The following is a 25444-nucleotide window of genomic DNA, read 5'->3' on the forward strand; positions in this document are numbered from 1 at the left end:
GCTGTTGTTGTAAACACGCAATTAGAGTGTATAAATTATGTATGCAAGACCAGTGACTTGTTGGTTCTGCTTACAGCCACAGAATATCACTAAGATTTATGCGGTTTCCAGTAATAAAGTTACAGTTATACTGGTGTGTGTGTGTGTGTGTGTGTGCGCGTGCGTGTGTGTGGATCCATGGGATGCTGTGCTCTCCCCCTACACTTCTCTCCTCTATCTCCTGATGGATAGGCCAGTAGGAGGCTTGGAACAGATCCAGGGTTCATTTTGTATTGGTGATCTGCAGGTGGTCTGGATCTCCATTAGGGATGCCTACGCTTGATTCACACTAATGCACTGTGGGGCTGCCATGCTCATTAGTTCCGTACATCATTATTTACTCACACACACGCCTGCATACACACACACACACACACACACACACACTTAGGAACACACGCACACACACAAACGAACACAACACACACACACACACACACACACACGGCCGTGGTTTAATGACGCAAGTATAGACGTCCAAGAACAATCCCCGCGCGTGATGGGAAAAGGTCCACACATCTCATTTCAGCCTGAATATGTAAAAGGCTAGCAGACAACCGATTGAAGATGCATACGTCAGTTTGTATTTTCGTGATGCCACAATCTTTTGGCCCAGGACCTTAAGGTAAGTCACAAAAGGTAGAAGAGTATTGATCCTATGCATGGCTGTCTAAGAGAATATCTAATGGACTTTATAAGTGAGTCTGTCTGAAGTCTTGGCAGGGCAGAATGGAGCTGCAGTGCTGTGCAGTGTGGGAGCTTGACAGCATCCAAAATGGTGCCCGATTGCCTGCATAGTACGCTGTTTTTAGACCAGGGCCCTGAAAGTACTGCGCTATGAAGGGGATAGGGTGGTGTTTGGGAGGCAGCCCCAGTAGGATCTCATTGAAGTGTGTGTGTGCGCGTGAGCGCACCTCGTTGGAGTGTGTGCGATTCTGGTGCTTGGCTCTGTCGGAGGCGTTGGAGAAGGCTTTGTTGCATCCCTCGTGGTCACACACATACGGTTTTTCCCCGGTGTGAGATCGCAGGTGGGTCTTCAGATTCTCCAGGCGAGAATAGGCCTTACAGCAGCCCTCAAACTGCAAGAGAGAGAAAGGAAAACACCAAAGCAGTCAAACACAGGATCTTTGTACAGTGTATTTCACATCTATCCTTGTTTTCCATTCCTGTTTAATTTCTATAAAGATGTCCTTTGCCATTCTTGTGCAATGAATGATACTCTTGTGTGGAGGCACATACAGTGCATTCGGAAAGTATTCAGACCCGTTGACTTTTTCCACATTTTGTTACGTTACAGCCTTATTCTAAAATTGATTTAAAAAAAAAAAATCTCATCAAGCTACACACAATACCCCATAATGACAAAGCAAAAACTGGTTTCGGGATTTTTTTTATCAAATGTTTCAAAAATAAAAAACAGAAATACCTTATTTACATAACTATTCAGACCCTTTGCTTTGAGACTTGAAATTGAGCTCAAGTGCATCCTGTTTCCATTGATCATCCTTGAGTTGTTTCTACAACTTTATTGGAGTCCACCTGTGGTAAATTCAATTGATTGGACATGATTTGGAAATGCACACACCTGTCTATATAAGTTCCCAATGTTGACAGTGCATGTCAGAGCAAAAACCAAGCCATGAGGTCGAAGGAATAGAGCTTCGAGGCACAGATCTGGGGAAGGGTACCAAAAAATGTCTGCAGCATTGAAGGTCCCCAAGAACACAGTGGCCTCCATCATTCTTAAATGGAAGATGTTTTGAACCACCAAGACTCTTCCTAGAGCTGGCTGCCTGGCCAAACTGAGAAATCAGGGAAGAAAGGCCTTGGTCAGGGAGGTGACCAAGAACCCGATAGTCACTCTGACAGAGATCCAGAGTTCCTCTGTGGAGATGGGAGAATCATCCAGAAGGTCAACCATCTCTGCAGCACTCCACCAATCAGGCCTTTATGGTAGAGTGGCCAGACAGAAGCCACTCCTCAGTAAAAGGAACATGACAGCCCTGTTGGATTTTGGCTGCAGTCACTGCCAAAGGTGCTGCAACAAAGTAGCTGTGCACCAGAAGAGGAAAGAACTGATCCCAGCCATGAAAGCTGCCAGAGCTCGCGGGGACATTGCTTACATCCGCTATGACAGGCTCATTGACCACCCCCCCTCCCAGAAGCCTGGAAGGGATGAGAGAGCCAAACCTATGGGTTCATAGCTTCAACAACGCAGCACACACCACACACACACACACACACACACACACACACACACACACACACACACACACACACACACACACACACACACACACACACACACACACACACACACACACACACAATTGATTAATGACTTGCTAAATGTGTATTTTTTCGCTTACATTGTTTGCTCTCTCCAGTATAATGTCTGTCTCTGATAAGCTACCCAGGAAAGGGCTGAAAATAGCCCATATTAATATGTGTAGCCTTAGAAATAAGGTTCATGAAATCAATAACTTGCTAACATCAGATAACATTCATATGTTATATTAGCCATTTCTGAGACTCACTTAGATAATTCATTTGATGATACATCAGTAGCAATACAAGGATATAACATCTATAGAAGAGACAGAAATGCTTATGGGGGAGGTGTTGCTGTATATATTCAGAGCCATATCCCTGTAATGCTTAGAGAAGTTCTTATGTCAAGTGTTATTGAAGTGTTGTGGTTGCAGGTTCTCTTGGCACATCTAAAGCCTTTTCTTTTGGGGTGTTGCTATAGGCCACTTACTGTATGTGCTAACAGTCAGTATCTAAATAATATGTGTGAAATGCTTGATAGTGTATGAGATGTAAACAGAGAGGTCTACTTTCTTGGGGACCTGAATATTGACTGGTTTCATCAAGCCGTCCGCTCAAGAGGAAGCTTCTTACTGTAACCAGTGCCTGTAATCTGGTTCAGGTTATTAACCAACCTACCAGGGTGTTTACAAACACTACAAGTACAAGATCATCCAAATATATTGATCACGTTTTTACTAATGCTGTAGAACTTTGTTCTGAAGCTGTATCCGTACCCATTGGATGCAGTGACCACAATATAGTGGCTACATCCAGGAGAGCCAAAGTTCTAACAGCTGGACCTAAAATAGTGTATAAGAGATCATACAAAAGATTTTGCTGTGACTCTTATGTGGACGATGTTAAAAATATTTGTTGGTCTGATGTGATTAATGAGGAGCATCCAGACGCTGCACTTGATGCATTTATGAAATTGCTTCTTCCAACTATTGATAAACATGCACCTGTTAAGCAACTCACTGTTAGAACTGTGAAGGATCCATGGATTGATGAGGAATTGAAAAACTGTATGGTTGAAAGAGATGGAGCAAAAGGAATGGCTAATAAGTCTGGCTGCACATCTGACTGGCTGACTTACTGCAAATTGAGAAATGATGTGACTAAACTCAACAAAAAAAGAAGAACAAACTGTATTATGAAGCCAATATCAATGATATAAAGAATGATGGAAAACACCTTTGGAGTACTTTAAATGAAATTATGGGCAGAAAGACAAATTCAACTCCATCTTTCATCGAATCAGATGGCTTATTCATCACGAAACCATTTGATGTTGCCAATTATTTTTATGATTATTTCATTGGCAAAGTGGGCAAACGTAGGCAGGGAATGCCAACAATGAACAGTAAGCAATTGTATTCATGCATAAAAAAACAAATAATGAAAGAAAAGCATTGCAAGTTTGAATTCTGTAAAGTTATGTGGGAGAAGTGGGAATTTTTTTGTTATCGATCAATAACGACAAACCTCCAGGCATTGACAACTTAGATGGAAAGCAACTGAGGATGGTAGCTGACTCTATAGCCACTCCTATCTGTCATATTTTTAATCTGAGCCTAGAGGAAAGTCTTTGTCAGGGCTGGAAGGAAGCCAAAGTAATTCCGCTACCCAAGAGTGGTAAAGCAGCCTTTACTGGTTCTAACAGCAGACCTATAAGCTTGCTGCCAGCTCTTAGCAAACTGTTGTAAAATATTATGTTTGACCAAATACAATGCTATTTCTCTGTAAACAGATTAACAACAGACTTTCAGCATGCTTATAGAGAAGGGCACTCAACATGTACTGCACTGACACAAGTGACGGATGATTGGTTGAAATAAATTGCAATAAGAAGATTGTGGGAGCTGTACTGTTAGATTTGAATGCAGTCTTTGATATTATTGACCATAACCTGTTGTTGTGTTATGGCTTTTCAACCTATGCCATGTCATGGATTCAGAGCTATCTATCTAATATAACTCAAAGGGTTTTCTTTAATGGAAGCTTCTCTAATGTCAAACATGTAAAGTGTGGTGTACTGCAGGGCAGCTCTCTAGGCCCTCTACTCTTTTCTATTTTTTACCAATGACCTGCCACTGGCATTAAACAAAGCATGTGTGTCCATGTATGCTTATGATTCAACTATATACGCATCAGCAACCACAGCTAATGAAGTCACTGAAACCCTTAACAAAGAGTTGCAGTCTGTTTTGGAATGGGTGGCCAGTAATAAACGTGTCCTGAACATCTCTAAAACTAAGAGCATTGTATTTGGTACAAATCATTCCTTACGTTTTAGACCTCAGCTGAATCTGGTAATGAATTGTGTGGCTGTTGAACAAGTTGAGGACACTAAATTACTTGCCATTACTTTAGATTGTAAACGGTCTTGGTCAAAATCATATAAATTCAATGGTTGTAAATATGGGGAGAGTTCTGGCCGTAATAAAGAGGTGCTCAGATTTTTTGACACCATACTCCTAAAAGCAAGTTCTGCGGGCTCTAGTTTTGTCTAATCTTGATTATTGTCCAGTCGTGTGGTCCGGTGCTGCAAGGAAAGACCGAGTTAAGCTGCAGCCCAGAACCGAGCGGCACGTTTTGATCTTCATTGTAATCAGAGGGCTGATATAAATACTATGCATACCAGTCTCTCTTGGCTGAGAGTTGAGGAGAGACTGACTGCATCACTTATTTTTATAAGAAACATTGTGTTGAAAATCCCAAATTGTTTGCATAGTCAACTTACACACAACTCTGACACACACACTTATCCCACCAGACATGCCACCAGGGGTCTTTTCACAGTCCCCAAATCCAGAACAAATTCAATAAAGTGTTCAGTATTATATAGAGCCCTAATTGCATGGAACTTCCTTCCATCTCATATTGTTCAAATAAACAGCAAACCTGGTTTAAAAAAACAGATAAAGCAACACCTCACGGCACAACGCCTCTCCCCTATTTGAACTAGATAGTTTGTATGTATGCATTGATATGTAGGCTACATGTGCCATTTTAATGTATGTACAGTGGGGAGAACAAGTATTTGATACACTAACCGATTTTGCAGTTTTTCCTACTTACAAAGCATGTAGAGGTCTGTAATTTGTATCATAGGTACACTTCAACTGTGAGAAACGGAATCTAAAACAAAAATCCAGAAAATCACATTGTATGATTTTTAAGTAATTAATTAGCATTTTATCGCATGACATAAGTATTTGATACATCAGAAAAGCAGAACTTAATATTTGGTACAGAAACCTTTGTTTGCAATTACAGAGATCATACGTTTCCTGTAGTTCTTGACCAGGTTTGCACACACTGCAGCAGGGATTTTAGCCCACTCCTCCATACAGACCTTCTCCAGATCCTTCAGGTTTCGTGGCTGTCGCTGGGCAATACGGACTTTCAGCTCCCTCCAAAGATTTTCTATTGGGTTCAGGTCTGGAGACTGGCTAGGCCACTCCAGGACCTTGAGATGCTTCTTACAGAGCCACTCCTTAGTTGCCCTGGCTGTGTGTTTCGGGTCGTTGTCGTGCTGGAAGACCCAGCCATGACCCATCTTCAATGTTCTTACTGAGGGAAGAAGGTTGTTGGCCAAGATCTCGCGATACATGGCCCCATCCATCCTCCCCTCAATACGGTGCAGTCGTCCTGTCCCCTTTGCAGAAAAGCATCCCCAAAGAATGATGTTTCCACCTCCATGCTTCACGGTTGGGATGGATTTCTTGGGGTTGTACTCATCCTTCTTCTTCCTCCAAACACGGCGAGTGGAGTTTAGACCAAAAAGCTCTATTTTTGTCTCATCAGACCACACAACCTTCTCCCATTCCTCCTCTGGATCATCCAGATGGTCATTGGTAAACTTCAGACAGGCCTGGACATGCGCTGGCTTGAGCAGGGGGACCTTGCCTGTGCTGCAGGATTTTAATCCATGACAGCGTAGTGTGTTACTAATGGTTTTATTTGAGACTGTGGTCCCAGCTGTCTTCAGGTCATTGACCAGGTCCTGCCGTGTAGTTCTGGGCTGATCCCTCACCTTCCTCATGATCATTGATGCCCCACGAGATGAGATCTTGCATGGAGCCCCAGACCGAAGGTGATTGACCGTCATCTTGAACTTCTTCCATTTTCTAATAATTGCACCAACAGTTGTTGCCTTCTCACCAAGCTGCTTGCCTATTGTCCTGTAGCCCATCCCAGCCTTCTGCAGGTATACAATTTTATCCCTGATGTCTTTACACAGCTCTCTAGTCTTGGCCATTGTGGAGAGGTTGGAGTCTGTTTGATTGAGTGTGTGGACAGGTGTCTTTTATACAGGTAACGAGTTCAAACAGGTGCAGTTAATACAGGTAATGAGTGTAGAACAGGAGAGCTTCTTAAAGAAAAACTTATAGGTCTGTGAGAGCCGGAATTCTTACTGGTTGGTAGGTGATCAAATACTTATGTCATGCAATAAAATGCTAATTAATTACTTAAAAATCATACAATGTGATTTTCTGGATTTTTGTTTTAAGATTCCGTCTCTCACAGTTGAAGTGTACCTATGATAAAAATTATAGACCTCTACATGCTTTGTAAGTAGGAAAACCTGCAAAATCAGCAGTGTATCAAATACTTGTTCTCCCCACTGTATGTACAGTGCCTTGCGAAAGTATTCGGCCCCCTTGAACTTTGCGACCTTTTGCCACATTTCAGGCTTCAAACATAAAGATATAAAACTGTATTTTTTTGTGAAGAATCAACAACAAGTGGGACACAATCATGAAGTGGAACGACATTTATTGGATATTTCAAACTTTTTTAACAAACCGAAAACTGAAAAATTGGGCGTACAAAATTATTCAGCCCCTTTACTTTCAGTGCAGCAAACTCTCTCCAGAAGTTCAGTGAGGATCTCTGAATGATCCAATGTTGACCTAAATGACTAATGATGATAAATACAATCCACCTGTGTGTAATCAAGTCTCCGTATAAATGCACCTGCACTGTGATAGTCTCAGAGGTCCGTTAAAAGCGCAGAGAGCATCATGAAGAACAAGGAACACACCAGGCAGGTCCGAGATACTGTTGTGAAGAAGTTTAAAGCCGGATTTGGATACAAAAAGATTTCCCAAGCTTTAAACATCCCAAGGAGCACTGTGCAAGCGATAATATTGAAATGGAAGGAGTATCAGACCACTGCAAATCTACCAAGACCTGGCCGTCCCTCTAAACTTTCAGCTCATACAAGGAGAAGACTGATCAGAGATGCAGCCAAGAGGCCCATGATCACTCTGGATGAACTGCAGAGATCTACAGCTGAGGTGGGAGACTCTGTCCATAGGACAACAATCAGTCGTATATTGCACAAATCTGGCCTTTATGGAAGAGTGGCAAGAAGAAAGCCATTTCTTAAAGATATCCATAAAAAGTGTTGTTTAAAGTTTGCCACAAGCCACCTGGGAGACACACCAAACATGTAGAAGAAGGTGCTCTGGTCAGATGAAACCAAAATTGAACTTTTTGGCAACAATGCAAAACGTTATGTTTAGCGTAAAAGCAACACAGCGCATCACCCTGAACACACCATCCCCACTGTCAAACATGGTGGTGGCAGCATCATGGTTTGGGCCTGCTTTTCTTCAGCAGGGACAGGGAAGATGGTTAAAATTGACGGGAAGATGGATGGAGCCAAATACAGGACCATTCTGGAAGAAAACCTGATGGAGTCTGCAAAAGACCTGAGACTGGGATGGAGATTTGTCTTCCAACAAGACAATGATCCAAAACATAAAGCAAAATCTACAATGGAATGGTTCAAAAATAAACATATCCAGGTGTTAGAATGGCCAAGTCAAAGTCCAGACCTGAATCCAATCGAGAATCTGTGGAAAGAACTGAAAACTGCTGTTCACAAATGCTCTCCATCCAACCTCACTGAGCTCGAGCTGTTTTGCAAGGAGGAATGGGAAAAAATGTCAGTCTCTCGATGTGCAAAACTGATAGAGACATACCCCAAGCGACTTACAGCTGTAATCGCAGCAAAAGGTGGCGCTACAAAGTATTAACTTAAGGGGGCTGAATAATTTTGCACGCCCAATTTTTCCGTTTTTGATTTGTTAAAAAAGTTTGGAATATCCAATAAATGTCGTTCCACTTCATGATTGTGTCCCACTTGTTGTTGATTCTTCACAAAAAAAATACAGTTTTATATCTTTATGTTTGAAGCCTGAAATGTGGCAAAAGGTCACAAAGTTCAAGGGGGCCGAATACTTTCGCAAGGCACTGTAGTTCTGTCCTTAAGCTGTTCTTGTCTATTGATGTTCTGTATTATGTCATTCTGTATTATGTTTCATGTTTTGTGTTGGACCCCAGGAAGAGTAGCTGCTGCATTGCAGCAGCTAATGGGGATCCTAATAAAATACCAAATGTACTGAGTAAATGGTCTGAATAATTAAGTAAATGTGTTATTTGAGTTTGACATTTTTTATACATTTGCAAAAATGTCAAAATCAGATTGTTGCTTTGTCATTATGGGGTATTGTATGTAGATTGGTGAGGGGAAAAAAACGATTTAATCCATTTTGGAATAAGGCTGTAACGTAACAAAATATGGAAAAAGTGAAGGGGTCTGAATACTTTCCAAATGCACTGTTTATAGTCACCAATCCTAACTTTAGAAACAAATCTCCCCTTGACATCAGTGCATGATTTATGAGAAAACTTAAGGATTTGGCCTGAAGAGAGAAAAGTCTTAGATGTTGTACATGAGGGACTTACAATACAGTACCGTAGAGGATATATCTAGGTCTTACTGTAAGAAGGACCCATTGCCCTTACTGAAACTACTAACAAACACCCTACTAACCAGTTTAGGGACATCCTCTATGTGAATATGTAATATAATCACACTGTAAGCATATTTTTATTCCCTTTCAAGAATGATCACGTAAAATATGGAGAAAATCCCAAACGGCATTTCTAGATTTGTGTGTGTGCAAGCTTGCACACATCTGTGTGTGATTCTCTGTGAGTGTGAGTGTGTTTGTGTGTGTGTGTGTGTGTGTGACGGTACACTCTACAAATGTTTAGAGAGGCAAATGCTCAGCGAAAGGCAGAGCCTGGCGACGATCAGTTACTCACGGTACACTTGTGTGGTTTCTCCCCCGTGTGTCTCCTCATGTGAACCACCAGCATGTACTGGGCCTTAAAAGGCTTCTGCTCCCTGGAACACTCATCCCAGCGGCACACAAACTCCTTCTTCTCCCCGTGGATGTGGTCGTTGTTGATGTGCTGTGGGGGAGACACGCCCGGATGACACGTGTTAATACCTTTCTGGATCTCTACAGCCTGTGAGACTTGTGGTCCCGACCAGTAACAACCCCCAGCCCCTACTCCCTAAAACACTTGTGTCGATCTAAGGGATTGGATCGGTGTAAAGCAACCGTCATTCAGTTGTAGTAATTATTTTAAATCGACATAAGTGCCGAAGGGGAAGGGGCGGGGTTTTCTTTCTGTGCATGGCCTGTAACTTCTCCCAATGTTAATAATGTTGACATATTTTGCATTATTCATCTCAAATGTATATACTGTATTCTATTCTACTGTATTTTAGTCTATGCTGCTCCGACATTGCTCGTCCAATTATGATATATTCTTAATTCCTTTACTTTAGATTTGTGTGTATTGTGTGTATTGTTGTGAAATGTGTTAGATATTACTTGTTAGATATTACTTGTGAGATATTACTGCACTGTTGGAGCTAGAAACACAAGCATTTCGCTACACCCGCAATAACATCTGCTAAACACGTGTATGTGACCAATACAATTTGATTTGATGTTTCTCTCCCCACAGAAGTCCCTCTGAGGTTGTCTTTTTTATTAGGTCTCTAGCTGTGTTCTGTTCTGTCTGTCGTTGAGTGTATTTGTACTACTTAGAGAACACACTATCAACAGGAGACAGAGGTTTTCTCTGTGACAGAGGTCTATTAGAACAACTCAATTTCAGGTTGTGACAGAGGCGGAGCAGCCATTTGCCTATCAAAGAAATTAGGAGTAACGCCATCAATCAAAGTTTGCCGTTAACTTTCCGTTTGTCAGACAGTGAAGGAAAAAGACGTGCTTGTGTTGTCGGGACGCACAATTTGCAGTGTGGCTCTGTTAGATGAGTTCCACTAGTCTACTTTTTTCCACAAGAGGGATTCTACGGTTAGGGAAATTAAAATCAATCGTCCTACAGGCAAATGCTCCTTTGCTCCGCTCTGTTTGTATGTGTCTGAAGGGGCAGCCTCACAACACTTTCATTTCATGGAATTGCCCTGAGACGGATTTCCAACTCTCTTATCCAAGATTGATGTGGCATCCCGCTGGCTGGCGTGCATAGCCTAGGACGAATGGGTCTGGACAGGTATTGTGCACCTCCCTCATTAGGGCTGTAGTGTTTGAGTGCAGGGGCCCAGTGAGTGTGGAGGGATTACAACTCAAACGCCACTGTTTCCTGGGATCCTTTGATGAACACATCTGCAGAAAAGGACTTAATACTCTGAGAACATCAGGAATGACTAACAACAAGGTAACCAATAGGATGCTTGAGTTTCAACCGTGCAGCAACTAAAGAAACTTTTTTCCTTGCAAGAGTGTAGCGCTAACAAGCATATTTGCATTCACACACACACACACACACACACACACACACACACACACACACACACACACACACACACACACACACACACACACACACACACACACACACACACACACACACACACACACACACACATACACACACACACACACACACACACACACACACACACACACACACACACACACACACTTTGGTGACAAGGACCATCATTGTACATATTCCTTAGGCTACTCTCTCTACATGTTGGTTAAATGTCTGGCCCATGATAATTAAGCCAAAGACACATGGCGGTTGAGCGTGCGCTGACTGCTTTCTCAGACAAGCAGCTCTTTGTCTGTAACTGCCTAACCTAAACCATCCTGGCCTATCATTAGGAAGGTGTTTGTGTGTATGTGTGCCTATCATTAGGAAGGATCTCGGAGGTTTCACGTTCAGCTGGAGTGTAACTGTCGGTGACTGAGTGAAACAATGAGAATAGATAATGGAGGCCATAGTCAAAGCTCCTCTGTGTTACATTGCCCCCCTTCTCTCTCTCTCCTTCTTCCTCTCGCTCACTCTTCCTCTCTCTCTCGCTTCCTCTCTCTTCCGCTCTCTCTCTCTCTCTTCCTCTATCTCACTAACCTGCTCTCTCTCTCTTCCTCTCTTCCTCTCTCTTACATGCTCTTCCACTCTCTCTCTCTCTTTCTCTCTCTCTTGCTCTCCCCCTTGCTCTCTCACTCTGCCCCCCCCACTCTCGCTCTCTCTTTCTTTCTCTCTCTGTCTGTCCCCCTCTCTTTCTGCTTCAGTGACGGCCTGGAATGCCCCTGCTCGACCAAGACTCTACATGCCGAAAAGTTCAAAAGAGTAAAACAATCCCAGTCTCATGGAAGCTAAACGCTAAGCTTACTTTATGTGAACAACCAATGAATCACCTGACTCTCAGTATCTATCTGGAGGAACGCATAATAAAACAGGACCCCAGTTGAAGTCCATTGACAAGCCTTAGTCTTAGGCAGCACTAAAATATGGACTCTTAGTTTGTTAGAGGTTACTGTGAAGACTAAATCAGGGAGGGGTTAAGGGTTTAGTGTTCCTGGCAGGATGGCTTTATGTTGGGCTTCAGAGGTCAGAGGTCAGAGGTTAGGGAGCTCATATAGACCTAGAGGTCTGTGGGATTTATTCTGGACTTATTCCAGCTGCACTGACAGGCAGACCTCCTCTCTCACCACACACTCATTAGATAGCGACCTTCCTCTGCTCTTGGCCCAGGGCCCGGTTTCTTCGTTCGAACCACAGGTAACATACTTAGCCTTAAGGTGCTTTTAGGAAACCAGCTCCGGGTTGGTTGTTTTAAAACACACAGGAACATTTTCTGAGCTAGTTAAAGAAAAAGGAAACGCTTGTCTGATCCCTGTCTCCTGTCCCCTCCTGTCCCCCGTCCCCTCCTTACATGGACCAGTTGTTCCTGCGTGTCATACTCCTTGGAGCATCCTTCCCAGCGGCAGTTGGTCTCATACACCATCTCTGGCTCATGCTTGCATTCATCTTTATCCAAGTCCTCCTTCAGGCCCAGCATCCCACCTAGATGATCCTGTTAGAGTTAGAACACGAGAAAAGAGAAGAAGACTTTATAGTCCATTCTCTCTTACAGTCTAAGAAATATGTCTTATTTCTTTTAACCCAACACAAGCCATTAACACTCCTGCCGACACTTCAACCAGGGATGCAAACTAGTCACCTTTTGGCGGAAGTCGCCGTTTTGAATTCGTATAGATCCTATAAGAAAAGTTTAGGAGGGGAGGAGTGGGGAGGGGGGCTTTGGATCACTACTGTCTGTAAGCGAACGAGTGCTGCGCGTTTGGAGCAATACTGTCTGTATCCAAGGCTCAGCCTATCGTTCACATAACAGCAGAATGCAGCGCAGCAGGCGACTGAAGAGGGAAGGGCCAACCAACGTGCCTGTTACAGTGGAGAGTGGGAAGGCAAGCTTGCCCTGAACGATAACGAAGAGGTGACGTTGGAGAAGCCCGACCACGGAGACCCGGGGTGAGAAGATGATGAAGCGTACTTCATGAGCTGCAACCGAAAAACAACTGGTATTCGGAAAGTTTGAGGTGAGGGAGAAAGTGTGGTGGGACAAGTATTGTTAGCATTGTCAAGTGTCTTGCTAGCTGGATCGAATTCTCCGTTAGCTAGCCATATAAATGTTCAGCAACATTAGCCAACTTATCTGATCAAATAATTTAGTTTATGGTGTGAAAATTAGCTGGCTAATAAAGTCAGACAGCTAACGTTAGATTGCTCATCTGATGTTGAAACGTTAACTAACATTCGTGGCCTAACCAATTCGCTTTAGTATTAACTGGTGTACGACTCCTTGCCGTTCCTCAAGTTATAACGCGTTAGTTGCTTACTGGACCCTGGCAATCTGTGTGAAATGTTAACTAGCTAACTAATTAACGAACTAACCACTATCTGTGAACTAACGTTTTCCCTCTACAGTTTGTGGTTAATTTTCAGAATGAGAGAATTAGGTGAAAATAAGGCGTTGCTTGTTAAACAAGTGGATTCAGGGATCAAGTGTAGCTGGAGCAGGGCCTGGTTTTAGCTGGATGCCACTATAGAGGTGAAAGGAACACCAAACACTTTCCCTCTTTCTCACTTTGTCAATACAGTGGATAAAAAGAGGTATGCCAGTATGCCAGCCTGAAAGAGATCAATTATGTCAACAAACAGTATCATGCTCTGCTGGCACATTATAGAACAGATGTCCACAGGCAGAAAGTGTACTGTGTTATAATGTGCAGTGTAGCCCAAATATATTACTTTTGTTGTGTTGAATTTGACAGTAACACTTGTGTATGTGAGTGAGGGGGGGATTATTAAATGTTTTACTCAGTGAAGGTTATTTTTGCACACGTAGCCTTGTGCACTTGATCGATGTCTACTATAGTGGCCACTATAATAGAACAAAAATAGAATGCCTGTTTGTTTCATTCTACTTGTAAAAATGTTTTTTCCCCAAGTGCAATATTTAGATGTGTGTGTGGTCACAAGCATTCTATTGTAAAGGCTGTCATGGCTAACTGCAATATTAGTGTATTGTTTTTTTCATTTGCAGTAAAGTCTAGGCAACAAATAACATTGGATTGCTTTCTTTACATTTTTTAGCTGTGAGTTAGGATCACATGAACCACTTTTTATTTTACACACAGGGACTGATCATGTAGATCATATGCCTTGTCTAATTAGTTAGAACCTGCATTTCCCCCTAGCAGGGATTTTTTGCATGTTTCAATGCAACAAAAAAAAGTGTGACCTTTTTGGGCCCTCACCTGTTTGCATCTCTGTTCAACTATTAACTGCTACTGATGTGGGGAGGGGACACCCTGACATTATCCGAGATAGCCCAGATTGACTTGCCTGGAGGAACAGAGTGACTAATAATGTACATGTAACAGACAGAATTTTTTTTCTGTCCAGGCAGGAATTCGTTGACACGTCTAAGACAGTTCCCAGTCCTGCAGGCTGTGTGTGTGTGTGTGTGTGTGTTTGTGTGATGTGCAGCCCATCCCCTGGTCTCCTCTTTCTCTCTCCACAGCTCCAGCCTCCCATCCTTCCCTGCTCCAATGTGCTGACTGCAGCATGTTTATCTCTGCCCCGCGCCACTATCTTCATCAATTCTACTGGCCCCAAGACGACTGTGTACACCGCCATCCCCATGCATCAGGCACAAACCCAAACCTGCCTCTGAGTCGGAGAGGAGGGCTCCGCAAATTTGTCAAAAGAGAGAGAGAGCGAGAGAGAGAGAGATGCACCTCCGATGACAATAACGTCTGGCCAATATTTCATTGAAATGAAGTGCTGTGACACAGTTTACAGCAGCCAGGGAGAAAAGAAGAGCGGGAGGAACAAACGAATGGATGCAAAGCTCTTATCACACAGAGTTTTTCTTCTTTCAGCCGTAGCAGAGAAAGAAAGGGGGTCAGGGGACTGGCTGGTTCCCAGGGGTCTGTGTCAGTTCAGGACAGAGGACTATTTGGGGGGAAATGGCAGAGGAAAGGAAGCAATGGAAACTTTTCTTTTTTTTTACCCCATCAGTTACAGAGGATTGATCATTTTTTAATTGCCCTCAACTAGAGGTCGACCGATTATGATTTTTCAACGCCGATACCGATTATTGGAGGACCAAAAAAGCCGATACCGATTATTGGAGGACCAAAAAAGCCGGTGCCGATTAATCCGCCTTTTAAATTTTTTTTTATATAATGACACTTACAACAATACTAAATTAACACTTATTTTAACTTAATATAAAACATCAATAAAATCAATTTAGCCTCAAATAAATAATGAAACATGTTCAATTTGGTTTTAAATAATGCAAAAACAAAGTGTTGGAGAAGAAAGTAATATGTGCCATGTAAAAATGTGTGCCATGTAAATTATGTGCCATGTAAAAAAGTTAACGTTTAAGTTCCTTGCTCAGAACATGAGAACATATGAAAGTTGGTGGTTCCTTTTAACATGAGACTTCAACATTCCAAGGTAAGAGGTTTTAGGTTGTAGTTAATATAGTATTTATAGGACTATTTCTCTCTATACCATTTGTATTTCATATACCTTTGACTATTGGATGTTCTTATAGGCACTATAGTATTGCCAGTGTAACAGTATAGCTTCCGTCCCTCTCCTCGCCCCTACCTGGGCTCAAACCAGGAACACATCAACAACAGCCACACTCGAAGCAGCGTTATCCATCGCTCCACAAAAGCCAAGGGGAATAACTACTCCAAATCTAAAAGCGAGTGACGTTTGAAACAGTATTAGCGCACACCCAGCTAACTAGCTAGCCATTTCACATCGGTTACACCAGCCATTAGGCTGATAGGCTTGAAGTCATAAACAGCGCTGTGCTTGCGAAGAGCTGCTGGCAAAACGCACAAAATGAATGATTACGGGCCTGCTGCAGACTGCTCTATCAAATCAGACTTAATTATAACATAATAACACACAGAAATACGAGCCTTTGGTCATTAATATGGTTGAATACGGAAACTATCATTTTGAAAACAAAACGTTTATTATTTCAGTGAAATACGGAACCGTTCGGTATTTTATCTAACGGGTGGCATCCCTAAGTCTAAATATTCTTGTTACATTGCACAACCTTCAATGTATGTCATAATTATGTAAAATTCTGGCAAATTAGTTCGCAATTAGCCAGGCAGCCCAAACTGTTGCATATACCCTGACTCTGCGTGCAATGAACGCAAGAGAAATGACACAATTTCACCTGGTTAATATTGCCTGCTAAACTGGATTAGTAGTTATAACTAGTGATTATGATTAATTGTTTTTTATAAGATAGGTTTTATGCTAGCTAGCAATTTACCTTGGCTTCTACTGCATTCGTGTAACAGGCAGGCTACTCGTGGAGTGCAATGATTAGAGCGTTGGACTAGTTAACTGTGCGGTTGCAAGATTGGAATCCCTGAGCTGACAAGGTGAAAATCTGTCTGTTCTGCCCCTGAACAAGACAGTTAACCCACAGTTCCTAGGCAGTCATTGAAAATAAGAATGTGTTCTTAACTGACTTGCCTAGTTAAATAAAAGGTATAAAAAATATATATATATTTTTGATAATCGGAAATCGGCGCCCAAAAATAACGATTTCCGATTGTTATGAAAACAAATCGGCCCTAATTAATCGGCCATTGCGATTAATCAGTCAACCTCTACACTCAACACATCATTCTCTTTAGATCCTATCAACCCGTACGTCTCACTTACTGTACAGGGCAACAAGGTTCATCATGACAACTGTTTTATAAAGTAGTAGATCCTAATCCGATTCTTACCGGAGAGCATGGGGACAGCGGCCTCGGATACTCCACCTCTGTCTTCACCTTTGACCTCTTGGTGATCATGGGATTGACTGTACTGCTCACTGCCGAGTCCCCACATGTGTTCTGGAGTGGAGGAGCGGAGAGAATAGGAGAGGAGGGGAGAGAATAAAATAGAAGAAAAGATAGGGGTTAATACAGGACTCGGGTCAAATAGACATTCATACATCAGAGGTGAGCCACCACAGAGACTAAACAATTTCGAGTATTTTTGTGATGAGAGGGTGGTGTACAGTATGAAAACATCCCATCCATCTACAGAGTGAGCCCACTGCCTGGGGCTTCAGTGTAAACCTCAGGTGACTCCTGGAGAAACTTTGGAGACGAGAGTAGGCACACCCCACCACCTACACAGTTAATGCTTCACAATAAGCTGACACAGGCAGTATCTGTCCGTTGGCTTTAATAGTCATGCTAGACTGTGATTCTGGGATTGCACTAAACCACAGCAAAGTGTTCCTAATCAGAGGAAGACTTTGTATCCCTCTTGTGTTTACTGTGGTCTGTAACAGAACCGTAGGGGTTGGGATCGTGTGTGTTTGGACAATGAGGGTTTAACGTTCCCAATCCCCTTATTCATGGGTATGGAGTTTACCTTACAAAGGGGCATTTCAGTGAATGGTATGATAAGAACCACAGAGAGAACCACAAACCACAGTGGATGTATACAATGGGATGAGGGAAGGAGACAGCAGTATTTATGTTTTAAATCATCTTAAAACAAGTTTACTGACAATGCAAACAAACAGAAGAAAATTGTACGGCTATAGATGTCATGCTGGTTTGATTTGAGCATCCCACACACTACCAGAACTTCCAGAAGGCCACAGGGCAAGGCTCACATTTGGCGGTTATGGATAATGAGAAGATCTACCTTGTACCAGACAATGTAGGCACAGTTCAGGAAGAAGATGAACAAACTCAAGGAGAAAAGTCTTCGCACATCAAAGCTGGTTTGCATACCACCGTTACCAAAGAAGAAGAGCAGTCTCACCTTTGACTGTGAGCCATTGTTGTGGTTGTGTGAGGCGGGGGGCAGAGAGGAGAGACCCAGGGCAGACTGGCGACTGGAGAAGATGGGTGGGGGCTGGATGAGAGGAGGGGTGTGGCCAAACACACTCAGGCCTCTCTGCTGGGACAGGAGTTGCTGGTAGGCCATGGGGTTGATGTGATGGGGGAAGGTAAAGGACGGACTGGAACACAAGACATTAACGCACATGAGAGATGTTTCTCTTATCTCCAACTGTGACATAAAATTCCACTTGCAACCCAGGTAGCCTAGAGGTTAAGTGTGTTGGGTCAGTAACTGAAAGGTCACTGGTTCAAATCCCTGAGCTGACCAGGTGAAAAATATATTGATGTGCCCTTGAGTAAGGCACATAACCCTAATTGCTCCTGTGAGTCAAGAGTCTGTGAAATGACTCAAATGTAAGTCACAACTTTTCACCTGAACTCAATGTCAGCCAAGAATAAGGCTGTGGCAGCCATGAAGTTCTGTCCGCCAGTCTCACGTCGGTCTCACGGTAACTGAACATGAATTAACATAAACACATTTAGCATCTCCTGGCTTCCACGCATAGTCTACAAGCCACTGATGCAGACCTTTGGAACATCTACATTTTAAACATGTCTGTTAAATCCACAAAATGTAGCTTACACTATCACAATAAATCCATTATTTATTTTAGACAGGTCTAAAGAAACTTGATAAAGAAAAAGTAGAATAGAATAGTATAATCTGAGTTGTACTTATGTTCGGCCCTGATTTGGCTATACCATATGGCTGTGGGCTACACTAGTTCATTTAGCAGACAAGATTTGCTTAGAATTCCATGACATTATTTTATATTATTGTATATTATGTAGAATGCAATTGAACATAGCTGAATAAAATAGAGAGGATATTTTCTCCAAACGATTTGAGGGAGTGCGCACATGTGGCTATTCTGTGTTGAGTGAACAACTGTCACGCCCTGACTTTAGAGATCCTTTTTATTCTCTATTTTGGTTAGGTCAGGGTGTGACTAGGGTGGGTAGTCTATGTTTTCTATTTCTTTGTTGGCCTGGTATGGTTCCCAATCAGAGTCTATCGTTGTCTCTGAATGGGGATCATATTTAGGCAGCCTTTCCCACCTGTTGTTTGTGGGATCTTGTTTTTTTTTTGTGTAGCTGCCTGTGAGCAGCCCAGAACGTCACTTTTAGTTTTCGTCTGTATTGTTTTGGTGAGTTTCATATTTATTAAACATGTAGAACTCTATGTATGCTGCGCCTTGGTCCATTTATTCTTCCAACGATCGTGACAGGTACTCCTATATGCTTAAATTAGAGTTATTAATGTAACTTTAGTTGTGATACAAATGTGTTTGTTTAGATTTTTAATACATTCTAAGGCTGCATGATGATTATTTAACCAGGTAGGCTAGTTGAGAACAAGTTCTCATTTGCAACTGCGACCTGGCCAAGATAAAGCAAAGCAGTTCGACACATAAAGCAACACAGAGTTACACATGGAATAAACAAACATACAATCAATAATACAGTAGAAAAATCTATGTACAGCATGTGCAAATGAGGTAGGATAAGAGAGGTAAGGCAATGAATAGGCCATGGTGGCAAAGTAATTACAATATATCAATTAAACAACTCTATTGATGATTTGAAAAAAGTTGCATGAAAGGCATGAACTCTGCTTTGTTTTTTACGCAGGATATACACACTTCATCAGTCTCTCATTCACAATTTGACAATAACTTGATAATGCCTTCAATTTCCCGGCTGCATATCCTTTGTGTGGCCGCAATGTCCCCTAACAAATCCATTCCTTTTGCACCCAAAGTGGCCGTTGTGCCGTTGGGCTGAATATAATAATTATAATTCCCTTCTCCCGGCTGCGTGCTGAAGCACCTCTCACTCACATTGCTCTCTGTCAAGTGATCAGGTCTTTCTCACAGGCTACAAGTGAAGACAGACAAATCGGGGACACAACTGCGCACGTCCTTATCCAATTCCGAGGCGCATATTGAAGATATTGGAAGAACTGTCCACATTTACTTTTTGTCAGCCTAACGAGTAATAAGTAGGCCTAATGAACAGCAATAAGCGTGAATGTTCCACTAGCAGGAAAACGCCATTCTCAAAAGGGACCACAAATGTGATTATGCATGTAATGCTTTTATCATAAAGGTGCATTTTTATGGTGAAAATTATCTTCCCCAAATTTGAAACTATGCCAGTTAGGCTCCACGCCCCTTGTAAAGCGGATTCATGTGCTTCCTTTTATGAAGTTATTTGGCCACTTTAGTTGTGATGCAAACTTGATCAAAATATATAGGCCTAGGGGCTAGTCCTTATGGGTCTCCCGGTTGGGACACAGCCTGAGATCGAACCCAGGTCTGTAGTGATGCCTCTAGCAATGCAGTGCCTCAGACCACTGCGCCACTCCCGAGGCATGTATTACTTTATTTTACTTAAATGGAGTTTATATTCACGTGACCAGTATATCAGTTAAGCCTATCCAAGCATCTTAAGTTAATAGTTTTTAATTAACAATCATTCGTTACTACATATTAACTAGTTACTGGCTAGGGTACCTGATGCCTCCAACAGAGAGGTGTCCGTAGGAGCTGCTAGCTGCAGAGCTGGAGCGTGAGTTGTTGATGTAGGCCACCAGAGAGTTGGGCGAGGTACGGATCATGGTCTGCAGGTCGATGCTGGCGTCTGAGAGAGGCGAGATGGACAGGGCTCGCTTTCTGTTCAGCCTGGGGGTCAGTCTGGGACTGGGGAACCGTGACGCTGTGGAAAAGAAAAACACACAGACACATACAGACCGTTAGTCTGACACCCTCTGAACTTCTCCTCTCGGCTTCTCCTCCTGGCATAGCTGCATCTGATTCAAGTATGCAGAGACTTATTGTCGTAGTTTGCATATACTGAATACATACAGTACATGTGTGACGCAGACAAAATGTATGGTCACATTTGTGTTTACATATTGTTTCTTTGTATTGGGGAAGAATGCTTTTACTGAATTGTCAGTCCTCCAAGGTTTCGCCATTGCGAAGGGTTGATACTACTGCTAGCTTAGAGCTAACTCCGGTCAGTTGGTTGCTAGCTTTGGTTAGCGCTATGCTAGCTTGTTCAGTAATTTTTCGAAAATTAGCATTAATGTCAGTTGCAATAGTCTTGTCTTTCTATTAGCCCTTCTTACACTGGGTGAATGTGTTTTGAGCATGGGTATAAAGTGACTTCTAATGAGTTATACCTGTCACACCCTGATCTGTTTCACCTGTCCACGCCCCTCCAGGTGTCGCCCCTCCTCTCCAATATCCTCTGTGTATTTATACCTGTGTTTTCTATTTGTTCGTTGCCAGTTCATCTCCATCCTCTCCATTATCCTCTGTGTATTTATACCTGTGTTTTCTATTTGTTCGTTGCCAGTTCATCTCCATCCTCTCCACTATCCTCTGTGTATTTATACCTGTGTTTTCTATTTGTTCGTTGCCAGTTCATCTTGTTTATCAAGTCAACCAGCATTTTTGTTCTCAGCTCTTGCTTTTCCCAGACCCTCGTTTTCTCGCCCTCCTGGTTTTGACCCCTGCCTGTCCTGACTCTGAGCCCGCCTGCCTGACCACTCTGCCTACCCTGAGCCTGCCTGCCTTCCGGTACCGTTGCCCCACCAACGGTACCGGTTTACTGACCCCTGCCTGTCTTGACCTGTCTATTGCCTGCCCCTGTTGGAACATTAAACCATTGTCAATTCGACATGTCTGCATCTGGGTCTTACCTTGATTCCTGATAATACCAGTCTTTAAAGGCTTTTGTGTTTTAGAGTCTCCTATAGGGCTATAGTCGGCAACAGTCAACTACATAATTATAACCTAAACAGGTGATTTACAGTTAAGAGTAAATGTGTTTGGGGTATAAACATAAGGAATTTTAGGATGTGAATTGGATTGGAATTGAATATTTTTGATGCGTGAATTGATGTATTTTTAACATGTTTATGAAATATGTCAGGGATTTATGAGACAAATGATTAAATACACTTTAAAGAAAACAAAACAAAAAATGTAAATACCATGAAAAGACAGAAAAATACGATTTGCACTTGAGAGAATGTTGAATAAGATAATTGAGAGAACCTTTGAAAGAGAAGCCACGTTCTCCTGTTTCATCATTTATCCTGTGTTACAGGAACTTTTGTCTGCTGAACCAGTCCCAAAACTGGGACATGTAACACATGCATTAGATACAGTATTATTGTTTTTTATTTAACCTTTATTTAACTAGGCAAGTCAGTTAAGAACAAATTCTTATTTATAATGACAGCCTATGAACAGTGGGTTAACTGCCTTGTTCAGCAGCAGAACGACAGATTTTTACCTTGTCAGCTCAGGGATTTGATCTAGCAACCTTTCGGTTACTGGTCCAATGCTCTAACCACTAACCACCTGCCATACCAGTCAAAGGTTTGGACACATCAACTCATTCAAGGGTTTTTCTTTATTTTTACTATTTTCTACATTGTAGAATGATAGTGAAGACATCAAAACTATGAAATAACACATGGAATCATGTAGTAACCAAAAAACTCATCAAAATACATTTGATTGAAACTATGCCAGTTAGGCTCTACACCCGTTGTAAAGCGGATTCATGTGCTTTATTTTAAGTTATTTGGCCACTTTAGTTGTGATACAAACTTGATCAAAATATATAGGCCTAGGGGCTAGGCCTTAAGGGTCTCGCGGTCGAGACAGCCTGAAATCGAACCCAGGTCTGTACTGACGCCTCTAGCACTGCAATCTTCAGAGTAGTCACCCTTTGCCTTGATGACAGCTTTGCACACTCTTGGCATTATCTCAACCAGCTTCACCTGGAATGCTTTTCCAACAGTATTGAAGGAGTTTCCACATATGCTGAGCACCTGTTGGCTGCTTTTCCTTCACTCTACGGTCCAACTCACCCTAAACCATCTCAACTGGGTTGAGGTTGGGTGATTGTGGAGGCCAGGTCATCTGATGCAGCACTCCATCACTATCCTTCTTAGTCAAATAGCCCTTACACAGCCTGGAGGTGTGTTGGGTCATTGTCCTGTTGAAAAACAAATGATAATCCCACTAAGCACAAACCAGATGCAGCGTATCGCTGCAGAATTCTGTGGTAGCCATGCTGCTTAAGTGTGCCTTGAATTCTAAATAAATCACAACAGTGTCACCAGCAAAGCACCCCCACGCTTCACGGTGGGAACCACACACGCAGAGATCATCCGTTCACCTACTCTGCATCTCACAAAGACACAGCGGTTAGAACCAAAAATCTTACATTTGGAATCATCAGACCAAAGGACAGATTTCCACCGGTCTAATGTCCATTGCTCGTGTTTCTTGGCTCAAGCAAGTCTCTTCTTATTGGTGTCCTTTAGAAGTGGTTTCTTTGCAGCAAATCGACCATGAAGGCCTGATTCACGCAGTTTCCTCTGAACAGTTGATGTTGAGATGTGTTTGTTACTTGAACTCTGTGAAGCATTTATTTGGGCTGCAATTTCTGAGGCTGGTAACTCTAATGAACTTATCCTCTGCAGCAGAGGTAACTCTGGGTCTTCCTTTCCTGTGGCGGTCCTCATGAGAGCCAGTTTCATCATAGCGCTTGATGGTTTTTGCGACTGCACTTGAAGAACCTTTCAAAATTCTTGAAATGTTCCCTATTGACTGGCCTTTATGTCTTAAAGTTATGATGGACTGTCGTTTCTCTGCTTATTTGAGCTGTTCTTTACATAATATGGACTTGGTCTTTTACCAAATAGGGCTATCTTCTGTAAACCCCCCCCACCTTGTCAAAACACAACTGATTGGCTTAAACGCATTAACAAGAAAATAAATTCCACAAATTCACTTTTAACAAGACACACCTGTTAATTGAAATGCATTCCAGGTGACTACCTCATGAAGCTGGTTGAGAGAATGCCAAGAGTGTGCAAAGCTGTCATCAAGGCAAAGGGTGGCTAATTTGAAGAATCTCAAATATAAAATATATTTTTATTTGTTTAACACTTTTTTGGTTACTGCATGATTTCTTATGTGTTATTTCATAGTTTTGATGTCTTCACAATAAATCCACAATGTATAAAATAGTAAATATAAAGAAAAACCCTTGAATGAGTAGGTGTGTCCAAACTTTTGTGCTCCTACTCCTAGCCCCACTATCACTCACTCCAAGCCAAGTCAAAAACCCAGTGTCTCTCTCTCTCCTTAAGTGAGGGCACCCACTTTACCACTGTGAGATATTAAGAATGTTTTCAAATATTTGTATTTATTTCATACAGGCAAAAATAATTATATCAAGTCAATCTTTCTTTCTCACTATCATTGTGTCATTTCCCCATCCCATCATACCCTGCCCAACTCTGTGCTATTTCTGGAGCTCCAGAGCGAGAGACAGACTTAGAGGAGCGCTCCAGCGCAGCCTAGCCTCTAGCTCAGCCTGGGACTGGGTGATGGATGCTAACGCAGCCTCCCTCCGACACCCAAACCCCCTGGAAATAGAGCAGCACTATCAATAAGTGCTCAAGATTGATTCCCAGCTAATACAGTAAACAATTTGTCTGAGGTGATGGAAACCGAGCCTGGCAGAAGATATTGTTGCAGTAAAATAAACTCATCTCTTATCCGGTGCTGGAATTATAGCAGCGGAAGGAAGTAAAGCAGAGGAGGGATACGGGATGGAGATGAAAGATGAAAACAACAATCCTCAAACAACTTTCTTTAATGTGCCCTAGTGACATACATTTTCAATGTGCACGATCTACAATTAAAATAAAGCAAAATGGGCAAAACAAACGGCTTCTATTCTGTTTGAAAAGATCTTAGCTATGTTGTCTTTCAAAATGGATGCATCCTAAATGGCAACCTATTCCCTACATAGTGCACCACTTTTGACCAGAACCTTATGTAGGGAAATAGGGCGCTATTTGGGATGCACTCATAGGCCACGGTGACCTCATTAAGATTCAGTGTAAAGGATAATAAATCTAAGCCTAAATAATGTACTTTAATTAAACAGATAAAAATCTCACTGCGATCGAAAACATTCTGTACTTCACTTTGGTAAATGAGGCCAATTTAGAGAATTGATTTCAACTGAAATGTATGCAAAGTGTTTTTGATCGCTCGTTTGTCCATGGTTTATAATGTACATTTTGTCACAGTTTATTTTTGAAAGTCCCTGAGCTACCTGGTCTTACTTTGAAAAATGTAGGATGACAATGTAGGATGATAATTATGTAATAACTATCCAATAATTACTTCATGAAAAAGTGCCACTATGTATAATCTACTACCAGCCAGGTACAGCATTTACTGTAACCAGCTGTTTAAACATTTTTTAAGAATAAAAGCCTTAAACTGTATGGGTAATGGCATTTTGTAAAAAAAAATATTAATAAAAAAACACCAAATCACAGATGAAATTCATAAAGCTGGTTATCCTCTAATTTCCTATGATATGTAACCGGTGTGTTTCTGGAGTCCGTTGCTCTAGGGGAGCCAGTGATGTCAGCAGGAGAGCCAGTCAGC

General features: G+C 42.1%; 1 protein-coding gene across 1 annotated transcript in view; it reads right to left on the minus strand.

Moving 5' to 3' along the window:
• LOC112266529 (zinc finger protein GLI2) overlaps positions 1-25444 on the minus strand; it is an 88015-nt gene that overhangs the window by 6570 nt on the left and 56001 nt on the right. Inside the window, exons 6-11 of the mRNA XM_024444086.2 lie at positions 20462-20663; positions 17866-18064; positions 16827-16937; positions 12416-12556; positions 9478-9627; positions 954-1118 (exon numbers count right to left, since the gene is read on the minus strand). Coding sequence (XP_024299854.1) covers positions 954-1118; positions 9478-9627; positions 12416-12556; positions 16827-16937; positions 17866-18064; positions 20462-20663 — 968 coding nt within the window. The remainder of the gene's footprint in view (positions 1-953; positions 1119-9477; positions 9628-12415; positions 12557-16826; positions 16938-17865; positions 18065-20461; positions 20664-25444) is intronic.

This window comes from Oncorhynchus tshawytscha, linkage group LG14 (assembly GCF_018296145.1).
Source record: "Oncorhynchus tshawytscha isolate Ot180627B linkage group LG14, Otsh_v2.0, whole genome shotgun sequence".
NCBI lineage: Eukaryota > Metazoa > Chordata > Actinopteri > Salmoniformes > Salmonidae > Oncorhynchus > Oncorhynchus tshawytscha.